Raw genomic sequence first — 20,010 nt, 5'->3', positions numbered from 1 at the left:
GGCGCTTCTGAGAGTGCATTTCCTCTGCCAAGAACGCAGGGCAGAAGAAGCTGGTGATCTCCTGAGTCCTGCATAATCGCCTTGAGGAAATAATACTTGAATGCGATCACCATGTGGTAGCCGGCCAAGTCTCTGCTCACATTCCGCTCTTGCTGTCTCGTCTTCGGGCTGCGCTCGCGCAAGCCGCAGTGAGTATGAAGAGTGCGACAAGTGGCGTCTGGTGATTAAACTGACACAACTACATAAAGACGACCCCATGCGCCAAGTCTCTGCCTTTTAATCTGCGCGCGCAATGCTGCAGCCGTGAATTCGACGGCCGTAGCTTGAGTCAGCGCCTCTTCTAAGGCCTGCAATGCAATCAAGATGATTACAATAGAGATTTCAAGACGCCTAATTCTTGGTTTTATCGAAAAACCTTATAGAAGAGTGCATTTTGGACCTCAAATCGAATTTTATATTCCAACGACATTCTCCCATCTCGACATCTTCTCGTCTGGTCACGCTGGCCACTTGACAAGTGCTTTGGAGGCTATTTTTTTTTTATTGATCGCGAATTAAACATAAACTCACCGATCCACCGAGACTTGAGATTCAAATTCGGTCACGGTGATCACAAAGGCCTTTCTAGTAAAGTGTGATTTTTATATATTTCTCATAGGGTTATTCAACTGAAATTCTGCACAATTAGCAGAATTGCACGTTCACTCGACGATAGTTTCAATGAAAATGTATGAGAGTAATGACAGTAACACGCCGAACAGACTCAACCTTTATAACAGTTGAGGGACTTTTTTCGAGCGGGGACTTCTCTCTAGGGCACTCGCTCTAAGACCCTTTTTTGCTCTAGCGCTTTGGAGCTTTCGTGCTTCTGTGCTACAGTTAAGCAGACAGCGCCGATTTTAATGCTAAACGCGGCGCTATCGGCAATTACTCAGTTATACTTTGCAGACAGCAAAGTATCGCGGAAATCGACATAAAATATCTCAAATTAACTATTTAATTCTCCGTCATAGCCAAAAACACAAATTTAAAGTGCATTTTATGTAAGGTTTTTATTTCTCTCTTTTCCCACAAAATTAAAATTATTCAAAATCATAAGCATTATTTTATATGGAAGTTTTTGGTGTCAATTCTTACAGAATTTTTGAGATAATTTGGCTAAAAATATATAAAGGTCGCGACTCATTGCATTGGTAGTTCCGTATTTAATACCACGAATGGTGAATATTCCGAGTAAACGCTAGCGAGAGCGTCAGCGAGATCTAGAGCCGGGAATCAGGTTGAATCACACTCCATCAAAAAGCGTTGATCTTTATTCGCGGCGTTTTTTGGTCCAGGAAAGTACAGAAGGTGAACTGGTACTGCAATATTCTGGATAGATCTTGGAAGAATTCCCCTGAAAATATCATAATCATTAACTTTTAATCATGATTTAATTTGATTTTAATTACTCACCGTAAATTTTAATTCGGGACGAAGGATTTCCTGATAAAAACTGATGATTAGGCTCGCTCTCAATATCTGATGGCTCGCTCAGCGTCTACCGCGTGTTCTCGTGTTGTTTCTGAATCAGTTCACAGTGATTCTTTTCCTCCAGAAATCGTCCTATTTCAGTTTGTCAGCAATTCATTGGCGTGATGCTGAAGAATATGCGCACGGAAGACGTTCTTCGGCAATTTCTCTCTGAGCTCATCTTCTGCAACTCGCCTTGCAGTTGACCGGCCTTTATCACTAATCCTTCGCAGAAGATGCAGCTTTTTATCCGGAAACATCTTCCACTCTCACTTCTCTGCAATATTCTTCACGTCTTGCTCACACATTTCACGAAAAACTAAATATTTCTTGCCAATTTCCAAAATATTGGCCTCGGAGTGACGTTCAAACGAATTGGCACAATAGTAGAACAGTCCGACGAGTGCCGAGCGGCTGTGCTAATCACCCGAGCTGTGACGACACTTGAAAAAGGCACCCTACAGTGTCGATTCTCTTTTTCACTCTGCCACACAACTGAGTATATTAACATGTTTTTCACGAAAATGAGAATTTTCACGGTAAAAATTCCTATGAAACGTTAAATAATTGCAGAGCGAAGGTGATCTGATCGTTTTCCGCGATCTTCCCGAGCAAAAATTGGCCGAAATAGGCATTTTGGGAAAAAAGGTCCCGTAAGGGCGTAAAAAAGTCCCGGGTCTGTGTAATCAATGTAAAAAGCCCAGTCTGTTCGGGGTGTAAGAGAAGATTATCGAACGGTGTGCGTTGTGTTTGAAGAAGTATAAACTTGGTATTTTTATAGACGCTGATTGAAACATTTCACTTTAATGCACGGCATATAAAAATCTGCAGCAAAGCAGAGTGGATGATAATGACAGACGCTGAAAGGGATTTTTATGATGTTTCCGGACGAACTTCAAAGGTCCAGACTTAATGACTGCCCAATTTTCGGCATCTTCGTCTGGTGGGATGCATTTAAGAAAATCATAGTGAGTCGAGAATGGGAAACAAGGCTGTGTTGTTGGTCTATGTAATTAAATTCCAGGTAAATTCGATGAATCGCCCATGTTCTGAGCGCAGAAAGGATTACTTTGCACAATTTGACCGGATTTTCAGAATGCTCGAAGACACACAGCTCAGCTCCTTCGCTAGAGTGAGAGAACATCTCTCTGTGTTTGCTTTCATCTGTGCACACAGAGAAAAAATTATCTTCCCTCTTCGTGTATTCCAGTCATTCGTCTTCTTCAAAGTTTTCTCAAGTTTTTAAGGTTGTTTTATCATTATTTATATTCCTCCAGTTGCGTTTTCTTCTCCATCTCATGGGAGGTTCGCCTCGCTCGGCTCTCATTTGGTGTTGTTTTGCGTGGAGTCGAGAGCCCCAATGCATAAAAAGGCGCATGATGGGTGAACAAAAAGAGGAACATGGAGAGCATGGAAGAAGTTAAGACATGAAGAAGAAAAATAATTTGTTTGTTTTCCACGCTCTTCAATATAAAGGAGCTCAGACCAAAGTTTGCTCTCCCAATTTGACTAATGAAAGTCTTCGGTAAGAGTTTCACCCAAGGAGTATGTATTTTTGTTGTTTGTTGGGGTTCTCGTACAGGAGGCGACATCGTCTATTTGAGGTTAGGTTTTAGCGAAAAATTCGCCGTTATTTGATCATACTATTTTTCATCGGACTTCTTTTCGCGCGAAGTCACAATAAACCAACTGTTCATTCATTTCGCACGTTCTAATTGTCAATTTTCTGTGCAAAAGTTGAAGAAAAATGAATTGCAGTGAATTGGCTGTGAGAATATCCAGGGATGTAATCCCCACGTCTCCTTCCACCAACTCCCACACCACGAGAGTGAGAAGGTGGTGAGGAAGTGGAGGAAAATCTTGAAGAAGTCGTCAGGTATTGAGAAGAAGATCATCAGAGTGTGCTCTGACCACTTCCTGCCTGACGATTTCCACCCCACTTCCCGAGCTCTGCAGGGAGAGTGGAAGTGCAGAAGGAGATTGAAGAAGGGAGGTAATGATTTATATACAATGCAGGTTGTTCTTTTTTATTATTTCATCTATAATAATTTTCAGTTTTCCCGACGAAAGTTGGGACATCTCCAGAGCTGAGCCGGGCTCATCCAGAGGCGAGTCTGGACCTCATCCAATCTCTCAACCCAGAGATTGCAATTCTATGTAAGTTTCAGAATAGAAATATGTGTAAATTGATTGACTTAAATGTGCTCTCGTATTTCACAGGGATCATTCCTACGCAAAGATCATGCCCTGCGGTAATGGAGATGAGTTTGAGGAGAGAACTGCAGTCTTGAGAGACGAGGATGAAGAGCTGAATGATGTGATCCGCGATGAAGCCGGAAGTGACAAAGAATCGGAAGTAGACATGCTCTTCGACAACACAATCGAAATTATTTCGGATTATGAGGAGACAGTGGAAGATCAATCGATTGATAAGTTATTTTTTTTATAATATTCAATAACTCTATATGGATTTCATTAATTTTTGCGAGAAAGTTGAATTTTACTTCCAAGATTCCACGATTTTCATCTCACTTTTAAAGTGAAAAAAAAATGTTCTAAGAGACACGTGTGAATTTATTAATGAAAATGTGGACTGCAGCAGATATTCAAAAGATGTCTTAAATACTTATGTGAAGCAGAGAATTAGAAACAAAATAATTTACCAAAATAATCACTTAATTGAGAAGGAGAGAAGGGCGAATATGTATAGGAAAAAAGGGTGGGCGGCTTCACAGGAGCAAAAGAAAATACAAACATTCACAACTTGAATAAAATAATGAAAATCCGTGAAAAAAGAATTGTTTAAATTTAAATTCCCGCGAATTCACTTCACCGCGAAACACAAATTTAACTATACATCTTCTTCTTCTTAAAATGGTCGCTTGTCGCCTCCTGTACGAGAACCCCAACAAACAACAAAAATACATACTCCTTGCCACATGTGTGCCTTAATATGCCAATTTTCTCTCTGATTCACTTGAGAATTTTTGCCATTTCTGCGATATTACAGCTTGTTATATGCATAACGATTTTAATGATTTGCAGGATAACAAATGTATTCACAAGATGTCGTGGCTTTTAGCATCGTCTAATAAATCCAAACGAATTAACTTCCTTTCTCATGTTCACATCGCAATGTCTCTATTCTCAGTCACAAGAATTACAATAAGTTATTTCACATACAAAATTCATCAGAGGAATAAGAATAACTTCGTATGAATGTGAACCAAATATTAATAAATGAAATTGCTGAGAGTAAATTCACGAAGAGATTATGAGGTTCAGAGCAATTTCTCATCGCCTTCCTGGCATTCCACAGAGGATTATTTCGTGATCAACGGAGAAAATTTATTAATAATTGGTATTAACAAATATTTTGAGGTTGTTTGTCTTCTTTTTCTCCTGCCTCTACAATGATTTGTTATTAATTTCCTGTCGGATCCCACTCATCAATATAATGAATCAAAAATGACTGAGAAACCGATAAAGCAAAGTGGTTTTATTCTCGTGAGGTTGTTATTTCATCCGCAGAGTGGCTTCCAAGAATCTTTTTCGATTCCTAACGATTCACAATGATTCATTTTAAGGAACCACTGCAAATTCTTTCCTGTCACATTTTTCTTCTTGCAAGGAGATTGTGAAAATATGTTCTTCTTTGACACATAATAATCAGGAAAATTGTCAAGGAAAATATCTAATACAATCTCTTGTTGGCTCATTGTGAATGACGAATGATTGCGCTCCCAAAATTTGTATGATCTCCAAGCGGAGTTTTGGGGCTTTGTTTTAATACACGGAATATACGAAGAAATTTATTTATATACCTTTCATCTCTCATTTGCTATATTTGTCTTCTCCCATACTTCATGGACTGAGCCGAAGAGGAATTCATCTAATATATTTAACCCTTGCCTAACATTCACTGCTTTCAATTGATGAGTCTTTTGGTTGATCTTATAATCAATTTGCACTCAAAAACGTAATTTGCTTTTGGAAATGCTTTTACATCTGTTCGACTGCGTTTCTCAGTTATGACTGATTAACTTCCATTACTCTAATTATAGTTAAAAGTGTCTAAAAACAAATTAAAAACATAATCAAATTGTGGAGACAATTGCATTAATTTACTTTAATTCAATCTACTTCAAATCTAGAAGCAAAACAGCTTTTGCAAAGATTTTCAATATATTCATTGAAGGGTTAATTCGAAATGAATCATCCAGAATGTGCTGTTTTTTACTTATTCATTGTAATCTCTTATTGATTCAATGAATAATATTAATTGTTTCTTACCTGCTAAGCCTCCTAACAGAGTTTATTTTTCACCTGCATGAAGTGGATTTTGAGCAGAATCTTTTTGCAGTTTATTATTATTTTGTTACTTGAGTGAATCATTTGTGGACAAAATAGCCCAAAGATTAGGATCAGGTTGGAATTGTTTCCCTGAAAAATGTGCCAATCACGGTGGTCTTCCTTCTCTCCTTTTTCCGATGCTTCCTTTCAATCTTCTTCACTGTCTTTCTGGGCTAACTGGTAAATTGTTCTGCAAATTCATTCTCAATCGACGCAAAAGAAAGAAAGCAGAAGAGCCACCAAAATGCCTCGAGCATAGGCCGAATATTTGTCTGACAATTCAGTGACACAATCGTAAAGTAATTTTTAGTCGAGAATGGAAACCTATGGCCATGGAATAAGAGCCATGAGAAGGCGAAGAAAAAACGGTTGGGAGAGTAATTTAAAAGTAACTCTAATAAATTGATTCACTGGAATACCTGCAACATGTCGTTTTTATTCCACTCCTCTTCTGTATTCCTTCTCTCTCTTCTTGTGGTCTTTTTGGCCACATTTGTGGTGTATAAAATGTCTTTCGGCGGACTCGGAGGGAGATTTCTGCATGTGCGTTTTCTTATTTGCAGGGGCACAAGACGAATGATCCCTTCTTGAGCTCTCGCGTATTCACCAAATTCATTCGTTCTTTGCAACCATTCTTCATTCTCATGCACTGCTTAAGGACTGCATGAGTGGGAGGAAATTGGCATAAATTCGCATTATTCGCGAATTTATATCAATTCCACATTTTTCAACCACCTCGAAATGCAATTCATATCATGCACAGCTTGCGAATGACTGCAAAATTTCCTCGCAAATCCCGAATTTCCGCCTGAGTGCGCGCCTGTGTGAATGTCGATAAAACAATAGCAGAGAGAGAGAGAGGTTTGGGTAATATTTAATTTTTCTTCGACTTCGTGTTGCTCCTTTTGTTAGGAATTAATTTCGAGAGATTTGTTGGACTCCACATCAGCGGCCTCTTTTGTCTCTCTCTCTCTCTCTTCCATCCCTGGGAGTTCATCCTCCACACATGCGGAGGAATCCATTGAATCTTCAGCATTGGGAGCTGCCTGTAATTTACCTTCGAGCAGCCCGAGGCGAATATTTTACATTTTTATATCTATTTTGTGGCATAGTTTTTTTTCATTATGTGCCTCGTTTGAAAATTGCTTCAATTCTTGTAGAAGAGTTTTTTGTTGATTTTTCTCCTTATCTCTCAATTCTCTCCTTCACTGTCTTCTCCACATATATTCGCTATGTAGCTCGCTATGCGCCACAACATCGCGCTCCGGAGGTAGTTAGCCAAGGGGAAGAGATTTAAATGTTGCAGCTTTTCTGCAAACCACTCTTAAAACCTAACACTATCAAGCACTTTTAGACAAATATAGAAGAGTCAGTTAGGAAAGTCTTCTAAAACATCATTAAGAAGAATTCTCAACAAATTACGTTGTTAGGAATCAAAAACATAGTCAGAAAATGTATTCTTCTTAACCGTGAGAGTCTCAATGCGATTGTGATTAGGTTTTCTGCATCGAGAGTGGTTGGAAGAAATTATTGTCCGAGCTTGTACACCACTTCTGGGCGCAGTGTCTGGCCCTTGCGATGGACTCTGCGCCCCTGCGAGAGCCATGAGAGCCATTATGTTGTATGTTAAATGCATGGTATTCGGTATATTTGTTTTATTTCACTTCTTCTTCATCTCTTTTTATCCACTCAACGGACGAACACACACTTGAGAACGAGATCAAGTCCCGAGCGAGAGATGCACTAAAAGAGCTGGAGATACAGCGATTACGAGTGCATTAGCAGCAAATGAGAGATAGTGCGGGGCTTATCTTGTGTGGAAGGCTGAAAAATTAAAGGCAGACGAATTGCTCGGTTTCACGACATTCTCTGCCGCTGCTCGCCGAGCTGCAATGTTGAGGAGGGAAAATGCTGTGACAATCTGAATGGAGTTTGTTTGATGTTGTAACTCGAATTCTTTGAGCCAATTAATTCCCCCGAGAGCCTGTCGAGGAGAGTTTCAGTTTGGCAAAACTGTGATTTTTCCTCAGGAATCCACCACGACGGGAAGCATTGCCGGCTCTAATAAGGCCATGATAAATTTGCTGCAACATATCAAACTGGTATATATGATTAATGTGGAATCCATAATACAGGAAGATGTTTTAGCAGAAGAAGGTCTGCATCGTATATCTTCTACCAAGTCAAGTTTAAAAGCATTAGTTGATTATTTGCAATTTGCAACATCACATAAAATATTCTGTTGTCTCTTGATTGGTGTTTCTTTTCATCCATTAGCCGATGATGGAAGAAGACATTTTCTTGCCAAGTGTTTTTGCCTGTTTTCCATCTTCAATTCAAGCTTCCACAAATCTGTGTTCATCACTATTATTGTTAATAAAATTATACAATTTTTGAGTGTCAATTTTGAGATGTTCTGCATTCCATCATATATCTGGCCATATCTTCCAATGTTCTTATCCGATTTCCAAAAGTGATGCAGATTTGGAAAGGTGATTTCACAGCCTATAAATCTCTAGAACATATCTCATATGCCAAAGTACTTGTTCATTCATTTGCAACATGGAAAGACACAGCGCAAATCATCGCGTGCTCATTTGGTGACAATTATTCCTCCACTTTGCGACTCACATGGATAAATCACGAATATGTGATAATTAAGAGTGGCGGAGAACAACAAATCAACGACCTCCGCTGGCCATAAGGCACGCCGCAAAGTGAAGACATCTGCCAAACGTGTGCGCCCAGCGAAGAAAAGTCAGCGCATATAATGTGAAATTGGACATTCACTTCACCTACTGTTCGGCGGGCCAAAAGCGCGCGCGTTCCCACGCCAATAAAGTCAATAAATTATTTATGGAAATTCATGTCCGACACTTGCGTAGCCTAGCGCAATTTACACACAAATGCCAAATTATTTAAACAACTCCAGCAACTCTCGTGGCCTCGTTTCGCACCAAGAGCCATCGAGCATTTGACACTGGCGCGTCTGATCTTCTGGCCACCTGACCACAAGCGCTCTCAGGTGAAATTTGAGAATATGTCACCACAGCGAAACCATACACAATATTCCGCGGCAACTTATGCAGATTATTCCGAGTGGACGAGTGACGTCAAGCCAATCACTATCATTAGATTGTTAGTTTGGCTGACGCGCGAGGAGATAATGCACAGATATCGCAGCAATTATACACTGAAATAATGTAATAAATAAAGTTGCCCAAGCAATTGTCGAATGCGCGAGATTGGCCAGAAGATTAGCTTCATGTTCTTTGCGATTTTTCAACTCTCACGCGTGTTTTATTGCGAGCAACAGAGTGAGATTGGTAGAAGAAGACCAGTTGCCATCGCGTTCTGTTGATTTTTCCATTGGTTTTCATGCTACCACTCTTGAGCGCGCGCTCTTGATGGCAAAGGAAGGAGCCAAAAGGCGATCGCCAGAATCTCACATCTCTGGCGACAAGATTAAAAATGTTGTTTATTAGTCACCAATCTCGATTATAATTTATATATTTGAATTCATAGTTTGGAATTTTATTTCAATTTCTTGCTAATTTTGTCAATTAGAATCCAGTTTCTTCATCACATTCTCTGGCTATAACGACAACAAAATGACTTATATAAGAGGCGTTAATTACAAACAAGAATCGCTCCTTGGGTCAAACATCAATGCTTACGTTAGCAGAGTACATAATATTCAAACTATATAAAAGAACTATCCACTAAGTTCTTCTCTTGGCGACAAAACTTGTGCCTTCTTCATACCAATGAAGAATTCATTGCAAATCCAACCTAAAAATTGTTCCTAGATTTGTCAAGAACACATAAGAAATGATTTGAAGAGGAATTTTGAGAGAAAAGTCGAATGGAAGCTTAAGAGATCCATTAAATGGCAAATTTACGAGAGCTTTCACAAACAGTGTTGGAAGATTAAGACCTGGAAGTATTTTGCAGGTAAATTTGAACGTTTCAGGTTAATCATAATTATCTCCCCCTTGTTTATTTCATCTCAAAAATTTCGCTATACATGTAAGGTGCAAAGTAACCACAAAATAATAAACGTGTCAAGGCGAGCCTGATGAATTGTTATGACCCTTTCAGCAAATACATAAATTACGGCATGATTTCGCAACACTTGAGAATTCCATCGAGATTCGACACAAGAGCAAGAGAGCGCGCAATCTCAGACTCACTGACGCTTGGATCATCATCAATGTAGTATTAAGCTTGGGCCAAAGTTCTCTCCAAGCCCGCGATCCGGAGGAAGAATGGACGCGAAGAGAGAAGATGGAAAAAAAGACGCACAAAGAGAATGTTGAGTAAATATTTCTCGTAAATATTCTCCTGTGCTTCTTGCATGTTCTTTCGCCGGGGTTCTTGAAATTCAAGTCCCTTCGATGGTCTCATTGCGGTCTGTAATCAATTTAAAATTGCTTCGCTCGAGGAAAGGCAGGGAGAATATATCGACAAGTTAAATCAACGTTTCATGTTGCTCTGAGTTATAATTTACGATGCCGTCCACTATCTTCCATTCTTTTCCTCCTCAAAACTCCCTTTCATCAATCGAATCAGTTTTTATCGCAATATCATGTTGATTTTCGTGATTACATTCATCAGCGAAGAGAATGGGAAGATTCTCGCGGGGGCAAAAAAGATGAAGCGCGAATGCAGGAGAGTCGAATTGGAGCACTAAATGATTTGAGAACATTTCCACCATCCCAAAAATCATTCCTTTGACTCACCAATTAATAATTGAGGCATGCTTATTAAGGTTTATTAGAATGCTATTCTCTTGGTTTCTTCTCTTGTTCCCACCGAAAGAGCCCTCAATTGCCGAAGAATGCTTTCAATACTGATATTTTGGACTATTTCACATCCATTTTCGACAATTACCTTTTCGATTTTGACTTTGAAACATGATAAATCGACTTTCAGGACTTTCTTAGCACCAATTTTCTGTCCATATTCCAGCGTCTGCTCATTTAATGAGTAATTACTGATGTCTGTCTTTGTGAATTGATTCCTTGTTTTATGTTCGACATCAAGAATGAGAACAAAGACAAAAAAAACATTTCATGATATCCGAAGAAACTTTGCAACAAAAGTTCAGTAATTCTAGATTTATTGTGAACTGATAAATCAGCCCAAAGATAAACTAGAGTGGCCACTGAATTTGATACCAGTAACAGAAATAACTGCTGACGATGTCACGATAATTCAGAGTAAATAATAAACAATCAAAGAATAGAAAGACGATCTTGAGTCAGTCTTCAATCAGCCCTCAAAGTAAAGAGACGCATTTCTTAATATTCCAATTGAAAAATTCTACAAATGAATGTTAGATTCAAGTCCAAAATTGAAACCAAAATGGAAAAGCTACAATTTTTGCATTCGTAGTCGTTTTTTCATCCTTTCAAAAGCCTGCGAACGAAACTGGATTGCACGACATGAAGATAAAAACATACAAGCTGTTTTGCTGCCGCTCTTTCTCTGCACTTCGTGCTCTGGCTCAGGTAACAAAGACATTGGATTGGATTCTCCGCGACGAGTCTGCTCGCCAGTGTGCTGCACATGGTACTGCTGAAGATGGCAAGAGATTCAACATCGACGATTCGCTGAAAAGAATAACGTCGGCGCTTCATCTTAAAGATAAGATGAAAATTGAATTTTGACCTTAGGTTTGAGTCTGTGATGTACAGTAATAATTCCCCAAACGCAGGGGGCGCTGCTGCTGCTTCAATTACATGCGAGAAAATCTTCTTTTATTCAATAAAATCGGCAGAAAAGGGCGAAAATAAGATCGAAGATTTGACTTATATAAATCAGTACTTCTTCTAATGATTCTATTCATCTTTATTTCATTTATTTCTCTACTAACAATGTCTCTTACATGTTTTTCTTCATTTTTCTTTTATCAGCAACAAAGTTTATATATGATTTCTTATATATTTTATCTTCTTCATGTTTTTTCTTTTTTTCTGTAAGCAGAAAAATAATTAATTTAATTATATTCTCTCTTTGTTGGGGCTTTCATGAATCGCTTCTATTTTACACACCATTCCAATACTTCCTTCTTTGTCTTGTGATTTTCTCCTCTTTTCTCTTTGCTCGTCATGAAAACAAATCTTTTTGCTCTTTTCCATAGTTTTTGCTGGATTTTACACTTTAAATGAGGTGTTTTACTTTCAAAAATGCACATTAAGATTCACCGAGGAAATGAATGAACTCATGAGGACTTTTCGTTGATGTTTTTCTCTTCTGCTGTGAGCCGAAGAATTTCTTCTTTTTTTGGGGGATTTATGTACATGATGGGCGTAAATTGCATATCTATCCTGATATGAGAGGATATAACTTTGTGCACAGGCTAAGGAGCAAGAATTTCCATTCTTAGTGCTTCTTCTCTTCATCATTTTCAATTTTAGACACCGAATAATTTAAGATTTCACTTTGAAAATTTTAATTCCGATATTTTTTCTCTCATCTTTATTAACTTAAAATTACGCTTTATAATTTATAATTTATGCTCTTCTTTCTCTATTTTTTTTTTCTCTTTTAGGACACTAACATTCAATATAATTCTCTGCTTTTTGCATCTACAATTTTGAAAGAACTGGAAAAATACCTTCAGCAATGCATTCTTCTCAACTAGTTTTACATTGATTTTCTTGTTACTTTTTTTCTGTGCAAATAATAATTGTTGAGTAAAAAAAAAAACAAATATTAAATTTCGCGCCTTTTTTTACTCACTTTTCCTCTAAGAAGCGGTAGAAATAAAAACTTATTGAAAAACAATTAGAAAAAAAATACAAATGCTTTTCTCTTTCAAAGAATCTCAGTAAAACTTTGGTATTGAATTGAAAAGAAGGATAAATTGTTGAAAATTCTAAGCATTTTTGCGTCCTAATGCGAAAATGAAACTATAATTTAAAGGAAGAAAAAAAAACACATGAAATATTGCAAGACTTTCTCTTTTAATACAATTCTAAATTCATTTTATCATCTTATTCAAGTTTAATATATGGAACGTTTATATTTTTTTTTAATTATATCTTCAGTGTATTTTGTCTGTGTTTCTCTTTTTTTTCTTTAATTAAATTTAATTATCAATGAAAAATCAATTCATTCTCTAACTCACACTTTCACCAACTCTAATCATACTCTCTCAATAATACAAAATATCATTTTTCAAATAATATTATTAATCATAATAAAAAAAAAATCATTGCATTTGCAAAGTAAATTCCCTCCTTTTCCATCAAATCTCTCCTGCATTAAACGCTACTCTAATAAGAAAAGTGTGTGTGTGTTTCTGTGTGTCTCGTGAGATGTCTTCGGCGCCGCTTTACTTGAATTTGCTGGAAAAGACGCTGGAGAGCTCATTGATGGCCGCATTGGTGACAGCCTGGCCAACGGCCTGATTCACCTGCTGACGCATGTGGGCAGGAATTTGAGGTCCTCCGCCGCCAGGCCGACTACATGTGCAAAATTATCCACATTAGAATTAACCAGAATTGCTCAGAATTGCCTCAGGATAAAACAAACTCTAACTCTATAATTCGCACTTTTCCTCCTTTTGTACAACAACTTCTAATCGCCATTTGTGTTAATTTCATGGTTAATTGTGTGATTAATTACATTGCATCCTTTTTTTTTGTCACAAAAAGCACAGAAAATTGTTGAGCATTAGAATGCTTTATTTATTCAGTGTCTCAATGGAATGTTTACTTTTTTGGTGGGTGAAATGTGTCAACAGCCTTTGCGTCAATTTTACAATTTTATTCAATTTAGGATAACAGTGAAAAATTAAAGGAAATTTTCAATAAAAAAAAAGAACGAAGTAAATATCTTTTGATTGCTGCATAAGAATATTTACAAAGAAAGCGACAGAATAATGAGTAAAGAAAACATGATAAATTCAAATCTCAGTGCAAATTCATATTTACCGCCTCTTTAACAGCTCATCAATTAATTTTCAACCATTATTTGATTCATTTATGTTGTTAAAAATATTTTAGGTACAAGAAAACAATGGAAATTAATCTAAAAAAAAATCAAAATTCTCATCCAGATTCGAACTCACAATTTACAAAAATTCAAAAATAACCAAAATTCGCCGTCCATTGAGCGCAAAGGCAAATTTTTACATGTCTTCATGTCGTGTAAAAATGTAAAAAATATGTTTTTCATCGAATATTTGTCCACTTAGAATTGAATTTTTTCCTTTAATGTTTTATTTTTGAATATTTAGTTAAAATAGCTTTTCTTTTTTTTTTCAACACACAAATATTACATGTAGAGATGAAAGATTTTCCTCTTTTTTTTTTTTGCTTAGACACCAATCGGTTTTTCTTTTAGCCTGTCTCTCATAAATCAATTTTAGCCACTCCTCAATGGTTAATTGCTATTTGAAAATTACATCTAAATATATATATATCTTTCTCTCTAAATTCCACTTTTTCTCTCTTCAGTAACTCTTCATATTATATTCTATGATTAATTTTCATTATACTTCTTTTGTCACTTTATCAACAGTTTAATTGGTTTCTTTTTTGTGAGTGATTTTAGAAGGGGAAAAGAACTCGTTTGAACTCTCATTTCAAGCAAAATATATTTGTTTATATTTATAGATTGTATTTTCCTCTTCACTATACAAAGCAAAACACTTCTTCAGCACTTAATTCTCCCAATAATATCTCATCATTATCATCAGCTTCTTCGTCTTTTCTCATGTTAATTCTATATTAAACTACCAACAGAATGCAGTGCGATTAATTGTTATTTTATGATTTCCTCTCTTTCTCACTCCCACTTTGTTAGATAAATGCATTTTAGTTAGTGTATTTAACGCCTCCTGAAAATTCATAAACCATTTTTTATCATCAATCATCCTAGTTTCATTGCGAGGCATTTTCAAGCGTGTGTTAGTCAAAGCTTAGAGGCATGCAAAGCAATAAGACGATGGGAAAAAGGATACTCACGATGGAATTAGCGGAGCGGGAAGAGCCTGGCCGCCGGGCCGCCCTTGTGGCAAGGGTGGAGCGCCGCCGGGGCGATTTGGAATGGCCGGCGCCGGTCTGCCAGCCGGCGGATGCGGGCCTCTGATGCCTCCCGGCGGTCCGCCGCCTCCAACGCCACCCAGAGAGCCCTGCAGATCACAGAGAAATTACACAGTCACTCAAACCCAAGTTGCCACCGACTGAACTCACCTGCTGCTGCGGCACGGCCTTCCTGGGTCCGCCGGGACTCGGCGGCGACAGGCGCGGATTGTCCAGTCCGCTGGAGAGCCAGTCGTTCTTCACTGGCGGCGGCACTGGCGTGCTCACCGTGGCCATCGACACGTCGCCAATGATCCTCAGCGACTCCTTGCACGCATGGTACATCCTCAGCATCTCCTCGCGCTTGGCCGCCTCCTCTGGACTCTCCTCCATCATCGTCGACTGATCGGCATTGGCATAGAGGTGAGCCAGCAGTTCGCCATTGATGAAGTCCTTGGCATTGTTGATGATCATCATCATGAGGGCTTTTGGTACCATATCACGTGTTGTCTTCGTCACAATCTTCATGTACGAGTCCACCAGATTCCTTATCGTCTCCACCTGACGCTCCAATTGCGGATCCAGCGAGCTGGTCTCATTATCCTCAGAACTCTGTCGAAGGGTTGTGCAGCAAAAGAGAAAACACAGCATTAGTAATTCGCCGAGAGAGAGAGAGAGAGATGTTATCTAAAGAGAACAACTACGAGTAAACTCCGAAACAATCACACATTCTTCAATCTCTGGAGGGAAATTTAGCGTAAAAGAGGAGAAAAATAAACACACTGAGACACTCTGAATTGATTAAAAATATGTAATTATATGCATGTAATAATACAGAAAACAATCCCACGATTTTAGTTGCAATGATGACGCAAATACAAGTCACTGTTCATTTCAATTTATATACAACCAAAAGGATAAATTGAATAAATTTCACAAATTGAATTGAAAGTGTTTCTGGCGTGTGTGTGTATGTGAGAGAGAAATTGCGAAAAAGGCATTTTGAAACAAACCTCTTGTCCATCTCCCTAAGCCACATTTTTCAACACATCGTAATTCAAGGGAGAAGAAATTAAAAGGCATTTAATTTGATAAATATCTCAACATTTTTATGCCGTCGGCAAAAAGTTTCTGCAGCATTGAAAATTAGTGTAAATTCAGTGTATCTCACCTCATCGCCATTGGCCGTGGAGGAGTCCTTCTCCGGATAAACACCAGCACGGAGGAATGACGCCTTCCACGAGTCCACATCGTCCACACTCTCGCACGACAACTCCAGTTGCTTGTAATCCTGCGCAGAGAACAGAAACAACCCAGAGTTAGTCAATCACATCAATGACTTGAAGTGACCCCAAAATCAACACTCACTTTGTACACATTTCGCCCGTCCGGATTGAACAGGGCAAAAGTGTGGCGACGCGACATGAATCCCTGCTCGATGTCGCGCAACTTGAGCCCATCGAGTGGCAACATGTACTTCTTCTCCTTCTCATCCTCATCCTTAAACCACGATATGCTCTCAGACGTGAGGACAAACCAATAGGGGCGCGAGCCACCTGGAAAAGACAGTGAAAATGCGCGTCATCTTTCTTGCCCACACACAAATTCCCATCACTTGCAACTCACCCTTCATTATGCCCAAATTCTGGATGCACATGTGGCCCTTCCGGATGACTTGATTGCCAATGGCACGAGTGCCCGTCTTCGAGGCATTCTCAGACTTGCTCTGAGCACTGCAAACACACAAAACAGAGTCAATTGTACAGAGGAAAAATTAACAGGGAATGTCGATGAAATAAAGCTAATTTTTCCTTTGAAACTCACTTGGCGAATCCAATAAAGTCCTCATGGTTGGTGTTCATGTACGCCAACTCGAAGTCAATGAGCAGCAGCAGTTGCTCCTTGCAATACTGCTCGCGCTGGCGAATGTGAGTCGTGATGATGCGTTCCGTCTCGTCGCGGAGGCGCGGATATCTGGCCATCTTGTCCGTGCAGATGCGCACCACGTGCGACAGCTCCTGTACGACTAGATCCACACACTTGAGCACCGGCTCCTTCAGCTGCGCGATCTGCTTCTTCACGATGGCCTCGAAGGCCATGTCGGGCGTGAACAGACCCACGCGGATACCGTGAATATTGCGAATGGCGAAGGAGATCTCGCGGCGCAGCTCCTTCTCGTCGCACGACATCTTCACAATCTCAAAGCGCAGCCTCTCGTGGAAGATGCGATTGATCTTGGCGCCGCCGCTCAGCTCATTCGTGTTCACCAGCGCCGAGCCGCTGCCCTCGATCGTACGCTCAAAGTCCGACTGCAGCTGCTGGATCATCTGCAGCATCGCCTTCGTCTTGATGCTGGGATCATCGGGCCTGAAGTGCTTGTACTGCTCCACATCCTTCTCCAGCGTCAACATCTGCTTCTGCAGCTTGTCCCGCAGACCCGGCAGCGTGTCACGAATGTGATTCGTCAGCTGCTGATTCAGCGTGCGCTGCAGATACGGCGTGCCGAGGCGATCGGCGATGTGCCTATACGACGGGTGGCTGAAGAAGAATTTCTTCTCCGCCGCCACCGCGGCGCCAATATCCTTCCGCCCCTCGATATCCTTCTGCGAGCGATTCACCACACCAATGTAGCCGCGACGCAGCGGCAGCAGTTTGTTCTCCAGAATGTCCCTGGCATCTGTGCCTTCGTCCATCAAGTCCAGCTTCGTGATCACACCAATGGTGCGAATGCCTGCAACAGAGGATAAACAATTTCATCTCAAGAAGCTCAAGAAGCCCGCGATAAAAACCCCATTAAAAATCTTCAGACTAAGAGCACAAAAATAGCCCAAAACATCGCTCTCTTCTCTTCCTCTTCTTCAACACACAGAAAACCCACAAAAAGCCAGATAACACAATTTTATTGCCTGAAATTAGAAGGAATTCACCAATTTGTAGTATCAATTCCCCGTGATATCATCGAAGGCATTTTCTCGCGAAACAAAAAGACCTCAAGATAAGACACAGCGACAGTCAAAGCACGCATTCGCGAGCAAATCTCGCCACTGACTTGGAAAATCGATGCGGAAATTGGGGCGCGCAGAGTTCTGTCTCACCTTGAGGGTCAACCTCCTTGGCCAGCTTCAGAGCGTCCGAGTTGGCCAAGTCAGTATTGGCTGGCGTCACGGCCAGGATGAGGCAAGTCTCCTTCTTGATGAACTGGAAGATCATCGCCTTGATCTGCGCCTCAATATCGACCGGCTGATCGCCAATCGGCACCTTTGTCAAGCCCGGCAAGTCGATTAGCGTCAAATTCAGCACTGCAGAGAAGAAAAGAGGGTGAATCAGAGAGAGAGTTCATTAGCAATTGACGAGAAAAGTGCAAAGGGCACAGTGTTGGGCGATTGAAGTGAACACACACACACACACACACTTGCATTGTCACATCCGCTCGACTGAGAGATAAATTGTGTTGGAGTTTATCAGCAACAGTGCAGGGAAATTCTCATTGCAATGTACTTTTCCTTCCTCAAATTCTGACAGTGCTAACGGCTCCAATTGGGCCCCCTTCTGTGGATGGTTCGCTTACCATTGGGCGAGTAGACGCGCAAGTTGATGGGAATGTTTGATATTCCTTTGTTACTGCCCGTGATCCGGTCAGTTTCCGCCTCAATCTCCCTCCGGATCTCATCGAAGTCACCATACTTCTTGCCCTTCTGATGCAGGAACTCCCCGTACTCCGCATTCCCGTTAATCAACTGCAGGATGAGCGGGCGACGCGTCACAATGCCCGATCCGCGCGGCAGGAAATCCCTGAGAGAGGGCGAGAGAGGGCGTGAGAAGAGCACAAAATTGGGTCATCGAATCAAGGTCGCTGTTGTATAACACAGGAAGCGAGGGTGGAGGACATTTTCCCACCCCTCGCAATTTTTCCCCACTTCACGACGCAATTGACGGACTTTCGGGGGCGCTCAGGGCGTCACTGGGGCGTGAGTCATCGCGCGCGGCGGACGCTCGGAGGCGCCATTGTCGTGCGGGGAGTGTCTCCGGAAATTGCATCCAGAGCGCCTCCAAGGCCATGTCGAAGACGTCTTTGTGCAGCCTTTGCATCGCTGCACAGTGCCTTGGGCGCCTGCAAAACAGCTCCCATGGCGACTGCACAGCCCCCTGACGCCCCAATGGGGCGTGTGTGGGTGGGAAAAGTGGGCGAAATGGGGCCGCGTCGTCACTTACTTGCCCACGAAGTTCTCCAAGACGGAACTCTTGCCCGCCGACTGGCCACCCACCACGGCGATCTGGGGCAGGTCCAGCTGCATGTGCACCCCCAGCTGCGTGAATGCATCCTGGAGCTTGTTGACGATGGGAATGAGTTGCTCCATGCCCAAGTTCCCCGACATGGTGGCTGATTAGTGTGTTGGACGTCCAAGAGAGAAATGGGGGAGAAAAAGTCACTTGATCACGTTCGGAGCACACCTTTGGCGCCCCACAGACACTCGGATTCACGCGTTGGAGCCCCTCGCGAATGCCCCAAGCACTTTTTCACACGCCAAGGAATTTGTCTGGAAAACACCAGAGAAAGGAAAACTCAATCGATGACAAATAAGCCCACGAGTGAGAGGGAGAGTGCGATGTGAGAGAGAGAGGCAGATGTGGGGATATTTTGGTGGTGAATTTGCCACGCATTCTCAGCGATGTGAGCGCCGCCACGACGCGCGCGCGCGTAACCAGAAAGGATCTCAAGAGTTATGTGATTATTATTATTTATTAAGAAGAAAATTCCAGGCGCCTTTTCCATATTACGTCGTGTAAATTCTGGAATGAGTTGTGGAAACAGGACTTTTGCCACGAGAATTGGCTGAAATACTCAATAAAATATTTACCACCGATTAAATACAATTAATGAGTTATTCCTTAGCAAGAACAGATTCCTGCAAATTTTATTGCAAAGCATTTTATGCAGTGACGACAAAAGAAATAGAAAAAAATGTGAAACACAGAATTACGTTTGTCATTTTGATAAAGCAAAAAGACTCTTTTTTACCCTGGTTTTTCGCTAACTTCTCGGTATATAAAATGCGCGAAATTCGCAGGAAAATCACACAGTTATAATCAAGTTTACAGTTAAGCAACA

The 20,010-nt window shown here is 40.6% G+C and overlaps 1 protein-coding gene across 3 annotated transcripts; it reads right to left on the bottom strand.

Moving 5' to 3' along the window:
• Window positions 1-12,274: 12,274 nt before the first annotated feature.
• LOC132256446 (dynamin) lies at window positions 12,275-19,617 on the bottom strand. Of its 3 annotated transcripts, none has more exons than XM_059752864.1 (11): window positions 19,113-19,610; window positions 18,469-18,692; window positions 17,996-18,199; window positions 16,725-17,631; window positions 16,527-16,633; window positions 16,269-16,456; window positions 16,072-16,191; window positions 15,914-15,928; window positions 15,072-15,512; window positions 14,844-15,010; window positions 12,275-13,337 (listed from the first exon to the last, which is right to left on the bottom strand). In XM_059752864.1, the coding sequence occupies exons 1-11, from the start codon at window positions 19,274-19,276 to the stop codon at window positions 13,208-13,210; spliced, it is 2,667 nt and encodes an 888-aa protein (XP_059608847.1). In that variant the 5' UTR covers window positions 19,277-19,610; the 3' UTR covers window positions 12,275-13,207. The 3 variants fall into 3 exon arrangements, with proteins under 3 accessions (XP_059608847.1, XP_059608848.1, XP_059608849.1); XM_059752866.1 differs by lacking the exon at window positions 12,275-13,337 and adding an exon at window positions 14,594-14,716 and having other exon boundaries at window positions 19,113-19,617; XM_059752865.1 differs by lacking the exon at window positions 15,914-15,928 and having other exon boundaries at window positions 19,113-19,609.
• Window positions 19,618-20,010: the final 393 nt, after the last annotated feature.

The sequence above is a fragment of the Phlebotomus argentipes genome, unplaced genomic scaffold (assembly GCF_947086385.1).
Source record: "Phlebotomus argentipes unplaced genomic scaffold, Phlebotomus argentipes genome assembly contig_5, whole genome shotgun sequence".
Lineage (NCBI taxonomy): Eukaryota > Metazoa > Arthropoda > Insecta > Diptera > Psychodidae > Phlebotomus > Phlebotomus argentipes.
Note: the sequence above shows the minus strand (reverse complement) of the source record. Positions and strands in the feature narration are given on the sequence as shown.

Excerpts from the sequence above, each read along its gene's own strand:
- LOC132256446 (XM_059752864.1), bottom strand. The coding sequence starts at position 19,276 with ATGTCGGGGAACTTGGGCATGGAGCAACTCATTCCCATCGTCAACAAG. Across the intron at positions 17,632-17,995 it reads CAAGGAGGTTGACCCTCAAG|GCATTCGCACCATTGGTGTG; the intron begins GTGAGACAGAAC and ends CCTCTGTTGCAG. Across the intron at positions 16,634-16,724 it reads GACTTTATTGGATTCGCCAA|TGCTCAGAGCAAGTCTGAGA; the intron begins GTGAGTTTCAAA and ends GTGTGTTTGCAG.